This window comes from Schistocerca nitens, chromosome 6, assembly GCF_023898315.1.
Source record: "Schistocerca nitens isolate TAMUIC-IGC-003100 chromosome 6, iqSchNite1.1, whole genome shotgun sequence".
In the NCBI taxonomy this organism is placed as follows: Eukaryota; Metazoa; Arthropoda; class Insecta; order Orthoptera; family Acrididae; genus Schistocerca; species Schistocerca nitens.
The window spans coordinates 478,743,343-478,764,720 of record NC_064619.1 but is presented as its reverse complement, the minus strand read 5'-3'; the positions used below and the strand labels follow the sequence as shown (position 1 = coordinate 478,764,720).

The window sequence follows — 21,378 nt, the reverse complement described above, 5'->3', positions numbered from 1 at the left end:
TGGTAAGTTTCCCCTGATCTGGGGTTCTGGGTAACTTTTCCAAACTCTCCCAATTTCCTGCAGTTATTTTTCTTCACCCGACTTGCTTCCTCTTCACACTTTCTGTCAGGAGGAGGAGCCACTGGTTCCAAAAGCCTGCAAATTTCAATACCTTTGTGTGTGTTTTCTCCTGCCACTGCTTGTTGAGCAGATTTTTTATCTACACAATTACATCAAAGAATATTTTCTTGTGAAACTTGCAATGTGTAAGGCAACAATATTAAAACTAGGAAAAAAGGGGTTATTCTTGAAGTTATGTGGGACCAGCCAGCATAAGCCTTAAACAAGCAAAGTTTGATGACGTGAATGAGTTTTTAAGTAAATCCTTAACTGATGGACATTAGGTGAAGCTATTTTACAATAAAAATTCCCTCCTTCCCCCAAACTAAGGTACTGACCCGTACTTCTGTAACTATAGCTCGTGTCACATATACTGGCCTACTACTGGCTACTTCATATATAATTTCCAGGATGAATTGTACTGTCCCTAAGACAGCAGCACTTGATGTATGGCAAGCTAGGTCAGTTTGTAGAAGTTTTATGAACTTTAAAAAAACACTGACTTTTAATCAAATGGCTGTGGCAACATACTGTATAAACTATGTTCTGCATGGAAGTCAGCTTACAGGCACCGGAGCATTTGAGTAATCTCAGATGTTCTATATAATCCATCAAAGAGAATCGGATTTGGCATGAAGATATATAAAGTATGCTCTTCTCTTCAGAGAATGGATACTGTTCTAATCGGAAAATACATGCTGGAAGAGAGGAACTGTGAGAGACTCTGGGGAACAGAGAACTATTAACACGGAACTATTAACATGGAACAATTGACATGGACAATCAGTGTAGCTCTACCAACCTGTTCAGGGATTTGCTAGGCACAACAACTCACTCATGCTGTAAGACCAACAAGAAAAAAATACGCCACCCGTGCTCAATAGAACTAAACTGAGGAAAGAGGAACTAACATTTGCTTTATCAAACAATATTCTTGCAGTGAAGTGGGTTGCTTGGAAAAACATTCACCTAATGTCAACATTTAATGACAGACAAGAGTATTTGGAGATGCTGGACAAAAGGTTAAGACCGAACTGTTTTATCGACTACAACCAAGAAATGGGTGGAATTGACAAAATGTGATCATCTGTCCTCATATCCACTTACGAGAAGATTTTCAAGGAGTATCAGAAGATATATTTACATCCCTGGACACACCAATGTTAAATGCAAGCATAATTTGCCACATACTGAACCCAGCATCCAAGATAATGTCAATGACATTCTGGCTCATTGTGGCAGAGCAGCTCTTGAAGAATGTACTTTTCCATTCTACACTTTTAAGGGACAATAAAGTAATGTAGGAAATCCACTAAGACTTCAAGCCGCAAGCTGGAGAATTTTCCAGTGAAAATAATGCCAACTTGGACAAAAACTGATTGCTCTAGAAGGAGCAAAATATGTTATGAACGAAGAGATCATGGGGGAAACCTGTTTCGAATGTAATGTATGTTTAGTTGCCCATCATGTGGATGAATGTTTCACAATACACCATACACAACTGGACAACATATGAATGTTTATGACAAATAAAAAACAATATCACTTTTTGTAAGCTGTAGTGCTAATTACTGTAATTACTGATTTAGCATAACCTGTGAGTATAAATTTACGTATTAATCACAGAGTTTTTCCATCAAGTAAAAAATTGTTCTATATGTCTCCTGTCGCACTTATAACAAGGAAACCACGTATATACCTGAAAGAAAAAACAATTCCCTAATACATCCTTGTTATGAATTACAGTGGTGTAAATGCGGCACAATACAAAATGCACAAATGTCCCAACAAATAACCTACCAGAAAAGCTGCCCTCTTCCATTCTCTTCCTTTCATTGTCTTATATAACCTTGCAGAAAAATAACCAGCAATCAGACCCATAAAGACGTAGAGAAAAATTGCTGCAGTCATGAGGGCTCCCCGAGATGCCGGTGAAAGCATGCCCAGCATTGCAAAGACTGAAAAAACAACAACAATACAATTTAAGTACGTTTAACACTGATGAAACACTCACAGTCAAAAGACAAAAATAACTATTATATCACTGTCTGCTGGAGGCACACTTAATCAACTCATATTTGGAAAGACTTCAGTCTCATACGGCTCACGATGTGAATGTTTCACTTATTCAAGTTTTGCAAACAAAACCAAGAAATAAACATTCTGTGGGAGGAACATCATGAATCAGGTTAACTAATCTTGTGTACAATAGTATTATTGTAAACACCATCTCATTCACAATTCAAAGAACAGAATGTTTCAACAACAAAAAATATGCAAATAAATAACTGATCATATTTTAAACTTAATTGAGAAATTATTATGTATAAATCCCACACAGAAGAAAAGAATTGTTATGTATTTAATCATAAGCTATCCCTGACTTTAAGATCTGATTACCTATATTTTTTCATGTGGTCAAATGTAACAGCAAACATTAACAAGAAAAGGAAATCATTTATGAAAATTGCAATTATATTCTCTCAATATTTACACACACACACACACACACACACACACACACACACACACACACACACAGACCGACCAAGAACAGTGTTACCTCCCAATGTGGCGGCATGTTTCACGTAGGTCAGTGAAAATAACACGTAATTCACTTAATTTCTCAAGGCAAACGTTCGCTTGGTCACAATGTCATTAAATGTAATGAACCATATCTATTTTCTGTATTGGTAACATCACTTCTCTCTCTCTTATAGCCATGCTCCATAGCAGTAAGACTGTGGTACAGATACATCTTGTAGTGGCCCCAGAATTTTACGAAAGTCTGGAGACACTTGTGTTCCACATATCCATCCACACATATACAGACACAAATATGTCTGCTTGTGTCTGTATATGTGCGGATGGAGTGTATACCTGTCCTTTTTTCCCCCCCTAAGGTAAGTCTTTCTGCTCCCGGGATTGGAATGACTCCTTACCCTCTCCCTTAAAATCCACATCCTTTCATCTTTCCCTCTCCTACCCTCTTTCCTGATGAAGCAACCGTTGGTTGCGAAAGCTTGAATTTTGTGTGTGTGTTTGTGTGTCTATCAACATACCAACGCTTTCGTTCGGTAAGTTACATCATCTTTGTTTTTAGATACATTTTTCCCATGTGGAATGTTTCCCTCTATTATATTCATATAATTATGTTGTTAAATTAACTTAATTATGTCATGTATTGGAAAATTTGACTTGTTCCACATCATTACGAAATATCGTATTCATGATCCATGGAACTAGTATTAATCTAATCTAATCTTGCGTGTGTGTTCTGCTGCCACTTGGTGAGTAGATTTTTTTATCTATCCAATTAAATAATTTTTTCAGTAATTGTTTGTTTTCACTGTTCTACATTAAGATGAGACATAAATGTGTAAATAAACTGTGTCCTGGTTAATGCATACTCAAAATTTTGATGTGTCAAACTACTCAATTTATGTCTAGGTAAATGTACAGAAAACTTTCTTCTTTCTGTTCTCCCAGTAACTGTATACAACTTGAACCAACTGGTACAGTAACTGAATTGTCCTAGGCAACAAGCACAACATCCTAGATTTTGTTTCGTGCCTGTTTATTATGCTACAGCTCCGATATAAGTTGGGGTTATCTTTACTTCTCCCATCGTCAGCACTAAATTCACGATTTTCAACTAACACATGAAATGTTTTTCTTTAATTTCTGAGTGCTGTATCTTCCTACATTTAATAACAATGGTTTGCTTCTAGTACATAAATGTGCATTTCTGAAAACAAGAGATTAGCCTAATTGTAGGTTTTGGTATTAGTATTCAAACACTCAGTAAGGACCCAACTAGACTGTACACAACAAATGATTTTCATAAGGTGATGCAAGTCTTTGAAGAGTTACAGAAAGTTCCTGTGAACCACTAGTACCCAGCATGGTAAATCTAATACTACCTTCCATTTTTGAAATCTTAACAATTTTAGCTGGGAATATGCAAATTTACAGCCAAACTGATTTTCAGATATATGATTTTGAAGGTGATAAATTTATTTTAACAAATAGATGATAATGAGCATGAATATGGACTATGTCTCATCTCCATACTCCTTCAGACAATTAATCAAGACAACAGCCACAAAAAGAAACGTACACTCACAATGTGAGAGCTCTGATGATTACACCTGCTCATATCACAGCAGACAACATGTCTTCCGATACGACAGATATGCATTGTCTACTGAATAAATATGGAGCAGTAACTTTTGTGGTATCGTGTATCAATACCACACCACAAGTATCAATGTTGGCAATGGAATTGGAAGTTTCCATCAGATGCCAATAGCGGTCATGCAGGATCAGGCATATCCGCTGGAGCATGCTCCCTGAGCCATGCCTTCAGCGGCTCAGTACCACAGGTGGTTTCTGCCACTGCAATATAGACGGCTTGCGGCAGCTGACTCGTGCTCAGAGCATCTCCAATATCAGATGCTATGTAGAAGAGACTTAGTCACAACTCCAGAACCATCATTCATGCATTAATTCAGAGAGCCTCCTCCTTGTTGACACTAACATGGCAGGACTCTACTTCGTGCTGCATTATTTGTAACGAGTCTTCATTCACTTGGAGAAATGCAAGTTTACGGAAATCCTCTGTTTACTGTGTTAAATTTTTCACTCATCATTTCTGCTTCTGTCCAGCTTTCCTACAACAGTTGCCACAACACTCTGGAGCCCACTTCTCCTTACCATCGTGTACAAAGTCTTACACAACAACTTTCATTATCAATTTAATGGTTATTAACTAGGAGACTTTTGTGTAAAGAATACATAAACACTGAACCTGACAAAGCTTTCATTTAAGTATTTGAATGATCTTTTGTTACTGTGCTTACTGAGCAACAGTAAACTTACTTCAGATCATACTGAATCCCTGTTTTTCAGATGCTAGATGAGCAAACTTCGTGCTTCAAGCATATGTAACAACTGGTTTGTAACAACTTTCAGTTTTGTGATTATTTAATACTAAATCACAAACTGAAGAAGTTGTAGCAATTTATTTGGCCATTAAAACTATACGCATCTCACAACATTATTTAAACTCAAACTAACATGAAACGTAGTACTAACTTACATATTGTTATCAGTGCCATGAAAAATATCTGGATCCCACTTCCAATGACTGCTGCAAACAATCTTGAGTAACGTGGTGGTCTAAACACATCACCATGAACTAGTTTCCATCCAGTCTCTTCAATAGTTTCATCAGGTCCCTCATCAGCATTATATCTAGCAATGTCTCGCCGTAATGTCCTTACCATAATCATTGTTAATATGCCTGCAATACAAAGATACATTTCAGATTTTAGCTTCGACACCAAATCAGTAAAGACTCACATTACACATTACAAAAATTACAGAGTGATTATAAAATGCAGTCAAAATATAGTTTATACTTTCTCGTTTGTTTCGAGTATAATTTTCTATCAGATGCACCTTGACCCTACTCCCAGCCAATGACCAAAACTTGTTATTAAACAAGAGAACAGTGCATGTCCATGAGAGTTAACTGCCATTTAAACTGTTACAAACACAGTCAAACCACACACAATGTTTTGTATACGTAATTTAAAACCTGGATGTAATGACCACTTGCTCAGTTCGTATGTGCCCTTGAGATGCAACTGACATTATTAAAACAAGGCTGGAACATGAACACAAGATAATGAAATCATCACAAACAAATAACTTTGAACTAGGTCCCTCACAAAGTACAAAAGTCTCTCGTTCACAGTTGTTTAACACAGTGACTCCAATTGGGTATAAGCAAAACTGTTTCATAGGAGAGGAACTGCATTATGATGGAAGATGTTTCTCTACATCCCATCCTTTGTACCATTTAGATTCTTGTACCTCTGGAATTATCACAGATTTCTCCAGCTTAGTTGTTGCCTGCATTACAGATAGCTTACAGCTGGTGTATCAGCAGTAAAATGATCTCTCTTGGATCTTTCTTGTAGTGGACACCACAGCCAAGCGTACTGGATGAGAGAGACACCATGATATTTATAAGAGCCTTTCCTACTCATACACACAGTTTTTGTTTGAAAAGGGTGTTTACCCACACCAAGGTGCCATAGGTATGTAAATGGCACCATCTCTCAGTTAACTCTCAAAACTGCCTTTTTAAGCCACAACTGATTGTGTAACTAGGAAGAGATCTTAATAAATATTACAACCTAAACAGAAAAATATATCCTATCTCTTGGACTCATATTTATGTTGAAAGGAAGCAAAGAACTTCCCGACTGTTATGCCTCATGAAAAAGTCAGTTGTCCTTATGACTGTGTAGCTAATGAGAATGATTTTAACATAACTGCTGGGGTAAATGTGGTCCTTGCCAGGTTTCCAGGAGAATCATCAATATCACATTCCTCTATGAATTGGTACTGCTAACTTAATCATTAAAGAGGCCGAAGAGGTTGACCACTGATCTTGTATAATGCACTGTAACATTCTAAAATAAATTTTAATACATCGCAGCACACTGGCATGAAACTGGCAACCTAAAATCTGCCTCCCACATTTAAAACTAATAATTCACAGACTCAGTACTGACTGAATTAACATTACAGTAGAGCCCCAGTATTCCAAACTAATTAAACTAATTGGGCCTGTCACCTGTTCGAATTCAGAAATGTTACAATTGTTTGAGGGGAAAAAATTATATATACACCTATTGGATAGGATAAATAGCAACAAGGTAACTTAGCATAATGATGTGAGGAAGTGGCAATGTTGCAAATACCATGCACAATACTCTCCAACAACACAACTACATAGCCGATCACATGTGGTAGTGTTGCTAACTTTTTCAGAGGAGCTAAATAACAGTAGTTTCGCTGCTGTTAATAGATATTCAAGTACAGTATTCAGAATAATTTGGATTGACTTACACAGTACTGTGTTCACTCTTATCACACACAAATTAATACAGCACACATAAAACAAGTGTTATCCCAACCACACAGTACAATGCCAAACAAACGAAAACATAGTTCCTGTACAGTAAAAGAAAAAACTGCAAGTGCTTAAGCTACTTGACATTAGGGAAAGACCTACAAAATTGGCTATTGAATTTGGTGTTGGGAAAGCCACCATCAGTGGCTGGATAAAATAAACCTCAGGACAATTGAAAGCTTCTGCAACACAGCTGGTGCAAAAACTTTGGAACACCACCACAACTCCATCGTGTTGTCATATGATAAAACTGACACAGGAATTTTCTTGTGGTTCACTCAGAAAGGCAAAAAGGTGTTCCTTGTTAATGGTGAGTCAACATCTACTGCCAACAATGGGTGGTTAGACCACTGGATGAAGAGACAGGATATGACAATTAATGATAAGTGGAGAAAAATTAGCAACCGATATTGCCACCAAGGATGCATTCTTAGATAAGTGTGTGAACTTGATATCATCAGAAAATTACTTGCCACATCTAGTCTAGAATGCTGAAAAAACTGGACTGAATTTCAAAGGACTTCCTGCAAAAAATCTTGCTTCAAAAGAAGCGTCATCTGAAACTGGTTTCAAAATGAATAAACAACACATTACTGTTTTTGCCTGTAGAAACGCCACAGCAACAAGCAAATTATTGCTCATGGTAATTCGAAAGTCCGCAAAACCAGGAGACCAAAAAAGATATGAATATGAAAGCTCTCCCTGTTTATTACAAAAATCAAAGTAAAGCTTGGACGACTGGCGTTCTGTTTAGCAAGAGGTTCGAGAAACAATTTATCCCCTTTGTTAGAAAATTCAGTGCAGAAAATCAACTGCCACTTCAAGCTCTACTTTTGACTGAAAATGCTCATTACACCCTTCAGAAATGCCATCAAATGTAAACTCTGTCTTGCAACCAATGGATAACGGTGTGTCACAAAACCTTAAGTTGGATACCAGAAAAAAACCTCTACAATTTCTAATTGAAAGAGCGAACTGTTCCATCTTGAAAAAAATTACAAAAACAACAGTAAAGAATGTTATCTGTTTGCTAGCTGAGGCTTGGGAGGAATCTAACAAAGATTTAATACAAACGACGTTGAAGAAACTGTGGCCAAATACTGTGTTTGAAGAAACCCCATCCATTCTGCCATCAGACAATAATGATATCCATCAGTTTGTCCAAAAATCCCACAGTACGAAGAAGCAGGGGAAAATTGCCTTCAAGAATGGATATCAATCTATGATAATGGTCATCAAGAAGTGTCTGTTGAAGCCATTGTCTCCAGAGCCCAGGATCAACCCAATGACAACTCAGAAGATAAAGATAATAAAAGAGAAGACACCCCTGAACATACTGTGTCATATTCTGACAGTGCAGATGCACTTGAATTGACATTATACTAAGTAGAACAGCACACTGTTGCCACACCAACCAACATGATGTTCACGTGATGCTAGCACAACATCATACCATCAAGTAGGTTCTGTTCTTCATGAAAAAATAAGATTACCAATTTTGCACATTACTGTAAGTGAAAATTACAGTACTATTTCATAAGTGTGACTCTGTAATGCAGTTACCAATGCAACAAACATTTCGTCCTGAGAAACTGTATTTCAATAATGAGTTGTTCACTTCTACAGTACAATAAAATCATTTTTTTTTACATTAAAAATAAGCTTTTTATTTATTTTTTCCTCCATCCCAGATTTGGTTCTGACTACACAAAATTTTGGATTTGCCGTGTTCCACCGCTTAATTGCTCTTCTCAACGAAAAGCAAATACCTCGATTCACAGAAATTGTGATACTGGTCAAATGTTCTCTGACTGTTCAAATAAATGTTGTTAAGTATTAAAAAAACATTTTTTACTTTGAATAAGTGTTAGTGACTGTCACACCTTTACTAAATATTGATCTTGTGGTCTGTCACTAACAAATTTCATGTAATTAATTCCTACCAGAAATATTATTTACATTTGATCTAGTAAGTCAGCTTTACAATAAATTTGTACTGTAAAACCTCTTTCCCCTACAAACACATCTGAGATTTCAAGATAAGATACAAAAGTGCCAAGATTACAGCAACATAAGAAGTAAATAGGTGAAATGGTGCCTGCAAGAGCAATACTTTTTTTTTAGGCGCGCATGACTTAGGAAACAATAAAAACCAAAAATGGAAACCAGCAGCAATGGGAACGAAACTCAAAAAATTGGAGAAACTAAAAGCAGAAGGAAGGCTTAAAAATCCACTACAGAAAGGGGTTGGTTGTCCCCAAAAAAAGCTTCAAATGACTGACGTCATTTCACTGGCACTAATAAACTCGAGAACGCGATCGGCCGAGCGCGTGTCATCTGCTAAAATTGACGATATATCAGGCGACAGCTGTAGACGGGCGCGTAACGGAGTAAAATAGGGGCACTCAATTAAAAGGTGTCTTACTGTCCACAGCTGAGAGCAGTGGGGACAGAGAGGGGGAGGATCGCCGCTTAAAAGATGACGATGGCTAAAAAGACAGTGCCCTGTCCGGAGTCTAGTTAAAATTACCTCCTCCCGACGACGCGTTCAGGAGGAAGAGGTCCAAGCACAAGGAAGAGCTTTAACGTTCCGCAATTTATTATAGGGAAGTGTCGACCAATGTGCGTGCCATAAAAGAACAACACGACGACATAAAACGCTCCGTAGATCGGCGAAGGGAATCGATTGAATAACTGGCCGAAGAAGAGAGACTGCAGCCTTGGCCGCTATATTGGCCGTCTCATTTCCACAGTTACCAACGTGCCCCGGGAGCCAGAGGAACACCACCGAGACGCCCCCCAGGTGGAGCAAGTGCAGACAGTCCTGAATCTGGTGGACCAGGAGGTGGACAGGGTAAAGAGCTTGGAGACTGAGGAGAGAGCTGAGAGAATCTGAACAGATAACATACTGTATCCGCTGATGGCGGCGGATGTAGTGGACAGCCTGGAGAACAGCGTAAAGCTCCGCAGTATAAACCGAACACTGGTCGGGAAGCCGAAATTGATTTGGGGTGTCGCCAACAATATAGGCACTCCCTACACCTAACAATGTTTTCGAGCCATCAGTGTAAATAAATGTGGCTTCCTTCATTTGTGCACATAGAGCAGCAAATGCCCGATGATAAACAAGTGAAGGGGTACCATCCTTGGGAAATTGGCAAAGGTCACGGAGCAGGCAGATCCGGGGACGGAGCCAAGGCGGTGCTGTACCCCAAGTTGTTAAGAAGGTTTTAGGAAAGCGAAAGGAAAGAGAATGGAGCAGTTGACGGAAGCGGACTCCCGGTGGTGGTAGGGAGGAGGGGTGGCCAGCATACCCTACATCAAAGGAGGCGTCGAAAAAAATGTCATGGGCTGGATTAGCAGGCATGGAAGACAGATGGCTAGCATAACGACTCAGAAGGACTGCTCGCCGATTGGACAGTGGAGGTTCAGCAGTCTCAGCATAAAGGCTTTCCACAGGGCTGGTGTAAAAAGCTCCAGACACTAAACGTAATCCACGGTGGTGGATAGAGTCGAGATGACGAAGAATAGACGGCCGAGCAGAGGAGTAAACTATGCTTCCATAGTCCAATTACGAGCGCACTAAGGTGCGATAGAGGCGGAGAAGGACCACTCAGTCCGCTCCCCAGGAGGTACCATTCAGGACACGGAGGGTGTTGAGGGATCGCAGACAGCGAGCCGAAAGATAGGAAACGTGGGAGGACCAGCATAGTTTTCTGTCAAACGTAAGACCCAAGAATTTAGTGATGTCCGAAAACGGAAGGTTGACAGATCCTAGATGTAAGGAGGGTGGAAGAAACTCCTTACGTCGCCAAAAATTAACAAAAACGGTCTTACTGGGAGAAAAACGGAAGCCGGTTTCGATGCTCCAAGAGTGGAGGCGATCGAGACATCCTTGAAGACGTCGTTCAAGGAGGCTGGTCCGTTGAGAGCGGTAGTAGATCGCAAAATCGTCCACAAAGAGGGAGCCCGAGACATCAGGAAGGAGACAATCCATAATTGGATTTATGGCAATGGCAAACAGTACAACACTTAGCACGGAGCCCTGGGGTACCCCGTTTTCTTGGGAGAAAGTACGGGAGAGAGTAGTGTTGACCCGCACTCGAAATGTGTGCTCTGCCATAAATTCGCGAAGAAAAAGGGGCAGCCGACCTCGAAAGCCCCAAGAGAACAGTGTGCGGAGTATGCCTGTCCTCCAACAGGTATTGTATGCTCTCTCCAGATCAAAAAATATTGCTACTGTTTAGCGTTTCCGGAGAAAATTGTTCATGATATAAGTGGAGAGAGCAACAAGGTGGTCAACTGCAGAACGATGCTTTCGGAATCCGCATTGAGCAGGTGTTAAAAGACTGCGGGACTCCAGCCACCAAGCTAAACGGCAATTCACTATACGCTCCAAAACCTTACACACACTACTCGTGAGAGAAATGGGGCGATAGCTAGAGGGGAGATGTTTGTCCTTTCCAGGTTTCGGAACAGGAACGACGATAGCTTCCCGCCATCGTCTGGGAAAAGTACTGTCGGTCCAAATTCGATTATAAAGGCGAAGGAGGTAACGCAGACTATGGGTTGATAAATACAGCAACATTTGGACGTAGATACCATCCGGTCCTGGGGCGGAGGAGCGAGAAGAAGAGAGTGCATGTTGGAGTTCCCGCATGGAGAAAACAGTATTATAGCTTTCGCGATTTTGAGAGAAGAAAGCAAGAGGTTGCACTTCCGCTGCACGTTTCTTCGGGAGAAACGCTGGCGGGTAATTTGAAGAGGTCGAAATCCCAGCAAAGTGTTTACCTAAGGAGTTAGAAATTGCGATGGGGTCCACTAATGTATCATGCGCGAGAGTGAGCCCAGAGACTGGGGAGAAACTAGGCGCACCTGATAACCGTCGAATCTGACTCCAAACTTCCGAGGAGGGAGTGAAGGTGTTAAATGAGCTACTAAAGAATTTCCAGCTTGCCTTCTTGCTATCGCGGATGACGCGACGGCATCACGTACGGAACTGCTTATAGCGGATACAGTTGGCCAAAGTAGGATGGTGGCAGAAAACACGAAGAGCACGTCGCCGCTCACGTATTGCGTCACAGCATGCCTCGTTCCACCAAGGAACTGGGGGGCGCCGAGGCAATTTGGAGGTGCGTGGTATTGAACGTTCCGCAGCTGTAAGAATAACGTCTGTAATATGTGTGACTTCATCGTCGACGCTAGGAAAGTGACTGTCATCGAATGTCGCTAGAGACGAAAAAAGTGTCCAATCGGCTTGGGCAAACTTTCATCGTCGCGGGCGCATATATGGCAGTTGATACTGCAGTCTAAGGACACATGGAAAGTGGTCACTTGAGTGTGTATCATCATGGGCGAACCATTCGAAGCGCCGAGCTAGCGGAACAGTACCGACCAAAAGGTCCAAATGAGAGAAATTTGTCGTGGAGGCAGACAAAAATGTAGGGACCCCAGTGTTGAGGCAAACTAGATCCGCTTGGTGGAAGACGTCTAGCAATAGTGAGCCACGTGGACAAGGATGTGGAGATCCCCAAAGCGGGTGCTGGGCATTGAAGTCCCCAACCAGCAAATAGGGGGGTGGAAGCTAACCAGGAAGATGAAGGAGATCAGCTCGTGCCATTGGTGTGGACGATGGAATGTATACAGTACAAAGAGAAAAGGTATATCCAGAAAGGGAAAGACGGACAGCGACAGCTTGGAAGGAGGTGGTTAAGGGGATTGGGTGATAATGGAGAGTATCATGGAGAAGAATCAAGAGTCCACCATGGGCTGGAGTGCCTTCAACAGACGGGAGATCAAATTGGACGGACTGAAAATGGGGGAGAACAAAGCGGTCATGGGGACGTAGCTTTGTTTCCTGAAGACAGAAGATGACCGGCGAGTAGGATCGTAAGAGGATCGCAATTCATCCCGATTGGCTCGAATGCTGCGGATATTCCAGTGGATAATGGACATAGGGTGAACAGAAAATGGAGGAATGTGATCAAGGTTGCCGTCAACTCAACGACTGCTCAGAGCTTGCGACCGACAGCATGGAATGGCTTTCAGCCGAAGGCAGAAGATCCTGATCCATAGGTTGTTCATGAGCAGCTCCTGCCACCAGCGATTGGCCGCCACCAGTGCGCCTCGGCGACACAGAAGACAGCCGAGGGCGATTTCCGCCAGGTGGTGCTGTAGATGAGACACGCCTTGGCGGAGGAGATGAACTGGGTTTCTTATTAGCCTTCTTGGAAACATGATGTTTAGATGAAGGAGGAACAGATGGTTGTGAAGTTGGGGTACGTAAAAAACCTTCACGAGTATGCACTTTTTTCGAAGTCTTGGTGTCTGACTTTTGGGCTCGAGATTTAGCAGAACCCGATGAAGGGTGAGCCATAGAGTGGGCAGGCGAAAGTGGTGAGGTTGAACGGGCGATCTTTGCGCTGGCCGATCTGGCGACCGTGGCACTAAAGGTGAGGTCGCAAGTCTGCGTGGCCGCCTCCTTTGTTGGCCGAGGAGAAGCAAGGACAGTGCTGTATTTTCCTGTCTGAGGCACGGTGGGCTGTATACTGCGAATAATTTTCGAGCGACACCTTTTCCTTCACTCTTATTTCCTGAATGAGCTTTTCGTCTTTAAAAATGGGGCAATCTCGAGAGGAAGCAGCATGGTCACCCATACAGTTGATGCAACGAGGGGATGGAGGTGGACAAGCACCCTCATGGGCATCCTTGCCACACGTAACACATTTGGCCGGATTGGAACAGGACTGGCTGATGTGATTGAACCGCTGACACCAATAGCAACGCCTAGGGTTTGGGATGTAAGGGCGAACGGAAATTATCTCATAGCCTGCTTTGATTTTCGATGGGAGTTGAACTTTGTCAAATGTCAAGTAGACAGTGCGGGTTGGAATGATGTTCGTGTCAACCCTTTTCATAACTCTATGAACAGCTGTTACGCCCTGGTCAGACAGGTAGTGCTGAATTTCCTCATCAGACAATCCGTCGAGGGAGCGTGTATAAACGACTCCACGTGAGGAATTTAAAGCGTGGTGCGCTTCAACCCAGACAGGAAGGTGCGGAGCAGTGAAGTACGCAGCAATTTTTGTGCCTGGAGGGCACTGACTGTTTCTAACAACAAGGTGCCATTCCGTAATCTGGAACAAGACTTTACAGGGCCTGCAATTGCGTCGACACCTTTCTGAATAATGAAAGGGTTGACCGTGGAGACGTCGTGACCTTCGTCAGACCGAGAAACAACAAGGAACTGTGGCAACGATGGAAGAACTGTCTGTGGCTGAGACTCAGTGAACTTACACTTGTGAGCAGACGTACTGGAAGATGAGGAAACCATTGCGGAAGAATCTCCCATGATTACCGGCGTCTCCGATGACGCGCTCTTCCCTTGTGGGGGCCCTCTCTGAGGGTACTCCCGCCTTAGGTGATTGTTCACACCTCAGGTCACACCTCCCGACAAACGGACGGAGGGACCAATCGGCACTTTCGGAAGGTATCAGCTCGGGTAATCACCCCTCCCTGGGCCTGGCCATTACCAGGGGGTACGTACGTGTCCTACCTGTCTATCCGGGGCGGGGAATTACGCGTTACGTCACCGGCTACGCACGAAAATGCGTGGGTCGGCCTTCAGACATGCACAGGGAGGAAGAAAGAGAAAGGGAAAAACAAAGAAAGGGAAAGGAAAGAAGAGAGGTCTCAAACGCCGCAGCGGAGAAAAGGGTAAAGAGAAGAGGTAAGGAAAAGAGAAGGACAAAGGAAGGATGAAGACATACAAGCAGAGAAGGCGAAGAATGCGTTACATTTACGAGCGTCCGTCTCGAGATGTAGGCACAAACCATACTCCCAGAGGGGGAGAAAGGGAAGGAAAGAGCCAGAGGTGAGGGGAGGGGGGGCGAAGATGGGGGATAGGGAAGGATGCAGAAAAGGAAGGTATGCAGCCCGGAAAGGAAGGAGGGCCACATTAGCTCGGGGTCCCGTGTTCGCTACGCACGTATCCACAAAAGAGTTGTGGACCCCCTGGGGGGGAGCAATACGGTGTACAAGATACATACAGCCATTGGAAATAAAGTTATTTAGCAACATTATAATGGACAGAAGTTTTAAAATGGAGACAACACACTTAATATCCTTAAGTAAAAAGTATGATGAGACATTAACGCCACGTGTGCTCCTATTTTCATTTGTTTTCTGTCTGTCCAAAAAACATTTTGTCTCAAACTGAGGTTAAATTACCCTTGCATTGTCTTTCAGTTGATTATCATCTCTTGACGACAGTAGTGCCACTTCCAGACCCATTTGATGAATGTATCTATGCTGGACCAAGGCAGTTCCACGTGTTAAAACTCACAATATTTGGATGTCTGTCATCGTTTGACACTTTTTGCATTTCCTGATTTACTTCATGAGGCATATTAGAAGAACGATGATTTAACAAACATAATTTTACACCGCATTACAAGACACATTATCCAAAGACTCTATTTTTTACTTACCAGACAGAAACAGGACGACAACCAGAGAATTCACAATGGAAAACCAGTGGATCTGAACATCATTCATTCCTAAATATATATCCCATCTGGATGCCCAACTGATTTCTGATGCTTTCCATTCAACTGAATATGTGAAGAAAAGCTTTGTTCCACCACGTTTATTAACAAATTGGGGCCTTGGATTCTCACGAATTATACATGTGTCACCAGTAACTGTTAAATCTGACTGATCAACACTTTGAGCTTCTACTTCAAACCCAACGACACGATAAACATCCCTGAAAATTGAAGTAATTCACATGTAAAGAATATAAATTTTGTACCTGCAATATAGTTAGATTTAAATAAGTAAATTCTCTTACAGAAAAATATTACTCACACACACACACACACACACACACACACACACACACACACAATGGTGGTGGTAGCAGCAGTATTAGAAACTGTCAATCAATGTAGTTGCAGCAACATTGTAGTAATTAGCTGCTGGACTAAAGAATTCTGAAATTGAGGGGAGCAGAGAGTCTACGAAATATTTATAGCAGTAAGGAAGAAAAGTTATCACATACTAGAAATGTGAATATGACACTACAATAACATGAATAACAATACATTACATTTAACACATCAGACCACACTAACCCACTATATAACACTCACAAATGGGATACATAACTCTACAGCACAATCAAATTGTGTTTCACACTTCTCCTTATACCATCTCTAACAGAAGTCAATCACCACAATGCCTACTGTAATAAAATACACCCCACAAATGCAATTCATTTCACCAATGATGAAATGACCAACATAGAGGAGGTACAGAGAACTCCACACTGCCCCTGTGGCTAAGGAATGGATGTAAAATGAAAAGGTAGGAAGAAAAAGTACGGTTTAAGTTTCCACTGACAATGAAGTGATTAAAGGCAGAGCACTACGTTGGATTGGAGGCAGTCATGCCCTATCAAAGGAACTATCCCAGTGTTCACCCTAAATGACATAGGGAAATCGGGGAGAAACTAAATCTGGATAGCTGAATGGGGATTAGAGCCACCATCCTCCCGAATACAATTCCAGTTTCTTACCACTGCACCACCTCAATTAGTAAAATGGCTATGGTGTAAGAGATACTGACAAAGAACTTATTGTCTCCACTTCTAGCTGCTCTTTGCATTAATACACAGCTTTTCTCTGGCACAGTACAGTGACAATATGTAAGCAGTGCATGCTGAAATCTTCCATTTCTGGTACTGCTACAATCTAACTCTCTTTATCTCCAGTATGTTTTAGCATCTACACCAGCGATACTTCGTAAAAAGATGTTTGGATCTGTATAAAGGTGTCCACGAATTTCAAGGTGATCTCTCTGCTTTTAGGAGCATGTTATGAGTACTGTAAAAGACAAGGAATTTTACTTGATGGTCAAGGCAGGTGTAAGTCCTGAAAACTACACAAAGCAAGTAGAAGAAAGAGCTACTATGTTTGCCTTCATGGACATATTTCTGAACACAACTACACATGTACTACAGCTTTGAGTAAATTGCATCAGATGATGGTAATGGTATCAGCAAAATGAAACTGATTACACACACTGTGATGTGAAGCAAATATTCGATTTTACAAAATAAATATTTTGCTAAGAGAACCAGTACTATGTGATTGTGCCCACGTCACAGTATGTGCTCTTTCACAGTGTGGCATTGGCTGTGGAGCCAAGGCCACAAAATTTTTGGAGACTGACTGTGAAAGCTGGAAGCCACTTTTACATACATTTAATCAGTAACATATGGGGTATTTCAATGGCAATGATAAATATTTCATAAGACAGTGGTTTCAAGTGAGAAAGGTTATACAAAAATGTGTCCAACTTTCAATGGATGTGGACGGCATCCTGAAGTTAATGTACACAGTTTGGGTGGCCATGCCTAAATCAAGCACATAATCAGCACTCTTAACTCTGATGTTTTGGGCAAATAAGGCTGAAGTCCACTAAAAACTGCAGTGACTACCTAATATAATGGCACACATTTTTGTAGTTCCTGAATATGCTAACATGACAACTATTTACAGGTTTTACATTAATTCTTTTGCTGCCTGTGAAGAAAACCACAGTAAATTTCCTAACTGCAGAGCAATGAGTTCACCAAGGACCTCTTGGGTTTTCAGCTACATGGAATTAATGCATTTCCTAGCACATATTCCTACAGAACATGGCGTCAAGTATCATAAGGATGAAGTGCAAATTGTCATTGAGTCATAACAATTTAGTCCTAGTTGTATAGCCATTGAAAGTTGTACAGCCATTCCACTTAAAAACATACAGTAAACAATATGTCATACTGGCTTGTACTATTTTCGTACCCAGTGGCTAGAATTTCCACACAAGAAATGAAGTTTGATGGTTGGAATTTTGTTGATACATAAATATTATTCATGTTATTCATTCATAAATTTACTTTCTTGTGCAATGGATCAACAGTATTGGCATTGTGATAAAAAATCATAACCAATGTGGAGGTATAGTTTCCACATCACTTCTCTATAATTACCTTATTTATCCAATTATAAGAAGAGGTTTTTTCCCAAATTCATGATACAAAAAATACAGGTTCACCTTATATTCACAAATTAAACTATTGCTGCTGAGGTCAACATTTTTACCTTGTTTAGTACAGTCTATAGGGGTAGTCTTATATTTGGAGATAAGTTTTGGCTAATGATGTCATATACACATTTATTCTGAAGAATTGAGGAGGGTAAATAGCTTTTAAATTCTACTATCTTACAAACTGTTGTTGTATTTGAACATATTTGCAATAAACTTTCTCATACATGTATGGATATCTTATACAAACATTAATGCCACTTTTTTAAGTAAAGGTAAGAATCAAATACAGAAATGTCCTTTGAAAAACATTAGTTGATTCAGAATCCAGACCAAAATTTTATTTGGTTGCAAGAGACCATAAGTGGATTGCAGGTCATCTATTAGGATACCAGGAGAAACATTAACAGCTTTCAATTGGCTTTACAACATGGTGACATTCAGTTGAAACAAAAAGGAAAATTAATCTAACATGAAATGTCTGATAGAGGAAATACTTCATGTTAAACTGTCTGTAATTGTTAACGTAAGAATAATTTACAGCAGCAAGACCCGTCATGGAGACAGTACCAACAGACAGCGGGACATGTTGAAGTTTAAGAAAGGGACTGAATTTTAGTTGCAATCTTTTATTTATGTATTGGTTGGTGTTGTTACATATGACCTGCACACTACAAGATATTGCAGCTTGTTTCTCACAGTTGCTCAAGTTCAGAATTTTGGAAGGGTTGGATAGGATGCAGTGACACCAGCTTGGCTGATAGCTAGATTGACTGCAGGGAGGGGAACGGTGAGCAAGCAGCAAATTTCTTTGTGTTGCCACTATGGGAATTTGTACCACATACTTTGGTGTTTTATGAACATCTGCCACATTTAAACTGCAGTTTGCCTGAATGTATTTGCAGCCATAATCGAATTGTCTTTAAAACTGGATGAACACTCAATAACAGTATTCATTTCTGCAGGAGAAGATGGAAGTGTAGAGAGGGGCTAGAGTCATACTTACATGTTTCTAGCTGCAATGTTGTCAACACTCACTGTGAAGTAGGATGGGAATGAAAGGGAGTGTGTCAGCTGCTGGCTCTGCACAGCCATCAGGAGAGCAGGGAATAGACACTGCGTGTGGAAGCAAAAGACACTAACATTTTCACGCCAGAACAGAGGCAAAATCAGATACGTATCTGGATAAAAACAACTATGTTCTCACGATCCACTGTAACTAAAACATCAGGAATAGCAACATATTCGGAAGAAATAGCCAAATTTTTGTGGCAAGAAAGATATATATTTCACAGCTGTGCTGTTAGGATGACGGCGATTATTGGAAAGAGAGATACTACAGATGACAGTGTTAGTAAGCAAAAATGGTAGAAAAATTAATGTAAACCATCTATTCGTTTACTTTTTCTCTCCTAGTATTACCAAACTGTAGACAATACGTGGTGTAAGTTTAGAATAGGTATAATTTAATTTTTGGGCAGATACTTTATGTCAATAAAATACTTTGAATAATCAAAACTTCACAGTATGTTAAAAATAAAATTTTCTCAAGCAGCATCTTTAAAAAAAAAAAGCGGGGGGGGGGGGGGGGGGGGTCCTTTCATCCACGATTGCCTTATACTTGGGTAAATAACGTTATGTGGTATAGTGTAATACACAATGTGTTAATTAGGCTTGTTGTCTTAAATAGTACTACACTGTCTTGCAAAGCTCATATACTGAGATTTATTGCAATGTTCGTGGCTTCTTTTGCTAATCATAGTGACCATGTTCTTTGAATTATCAAAGGTCCCTACACCTTCTATGCATCAAACAACACATCATTTAAACCTAACATTTTCCTAAACTGATGAAGACGGTTCGATGAACCCTTTGCCAGGCACTTAAATGTAGATGTAGCACAAGGATACTGGTTTTTCACTTGAAGAACAGTGCTACATATAGGAAAGTGTGCCAAGAGGCTCTCAGAAAGCTGTACATACTGCTTGAGAAGGGGCTGATAACCTTTATTGAAATGGATGTTGGTGCTTCTAGAAATTTAATCCAAACTATTGTTAAATTATTAATGTTTTTCATCAATACATGGCTTCAATAGGTTATGCATGTACTGTATATTTTTGTGAAATGTTGTTCGTGCGTAATAACACCCACTGAAAATTATAACTTCTCATTGTGAAAGTATGTAGAAGCCCCATATACCACAGTCTGATATGCAGCATATTCAGACAACGCGATATAAAGTATGTCCCCCAAAACAAAATATAATTTATGAATGATTTCTGCACTTTCAATATGTTTTATAAACTTGAAAAAAATCTCATTACTGTCTGCAAATAGCTTTTACTGTCCTACGTAATCACTGTCTGCAAATAGCTTTTCTGCAGTATAATTTACTGCTGCAACTCCAAGCTCTCTCAACAATATCAAAAATAGATGGATGTAATTAAACTAAAACTTTGGTTTGTCTAAACATATCAAGATTGTTGCTAGTCAGAAGCTTTGAATATGCACCTCAAGGTTAGCATTGTGACGCAGTCAACAAAGTGACTACGCAACAGTGTTTGGCAATAATCAAAACGAGCACAACGATCATGATGATCATAAATTATTCATTGTCTAGATTTCTGTGTGCTTGTTACAATGTCACAGAAATGGAAAGCATATTCTTTGAGTGATAAACTGAAAATTATTGATCATGTGAAGAATGGTTGAACTAAAGCAATTTTATCGCATGAGTGTGGTGTAGCTGAAGGAACACACTGGGGATGGGTAAAAGAAGATAAAGGACTTGGAAGTTTTGTAAAAAGAATGAAAGTGATGTGGAAATGGACAGAAAAAGGACTGAACTAGGAAAAGACAGTGAACCTGACGAACACCTTTAGACATCATTTTTAATAAAGATAAGTGAAGATGTGCCACTTTTTATTAACGGCCACGTTGAAAATTTTCACTTCGATTTACATGGAAACAAAGATTTTGTAGCTTCTGACGGATAGTTTTTTTACTGCTGGATAGTTTTCAAATTGAACCTGCTTCACAGTTTCCTGAAATTCTACACAAAGTAATGAGTAATGACAGATGAAGTTTAAATAACCATCAAACATGTAATTGTGATGAAACGGCACTTTATTATTGATTGCTTCCAACCAGAGAGAAAGGGAAAAAAATTAAAAAAAAAAATCAGGAAATAACGT

At 40.4% G+C, this 21,378-nt stretch overlaps 1 protein-coding gene across 1 annotated transcript in view; it reads right to left on the bottom strand.

Annotated features, from left to right (window-relative positions):
• The window catches only part of LOC126262353 (transmembrane 9 superfamily member 4), a 59,638-nt gene that overhangs the window by 19,945 nt on the left and 18,315 nt on the right, over positions 1-21,378 (bottom strand). The window contains exons 5-7 of the mRNA XM_049958929.1: positions 15,577-15,854; positions 5,201-5,404; positions 1,900-2,057 (exon numbers count right to left, since the gene is read on the bottom strand). Of these exons, the coding sequence (XP_049814886.1) occupies positions 1,900-2,057; positions 5,201-5,404; positions 15,577-15,854 (640 nt within the window). The remainder of the gene's footprint in view (positions 1-1,899; positions 2,058-5,200; positions 5,405-15,576; positions 15,855-21,378) is intronic.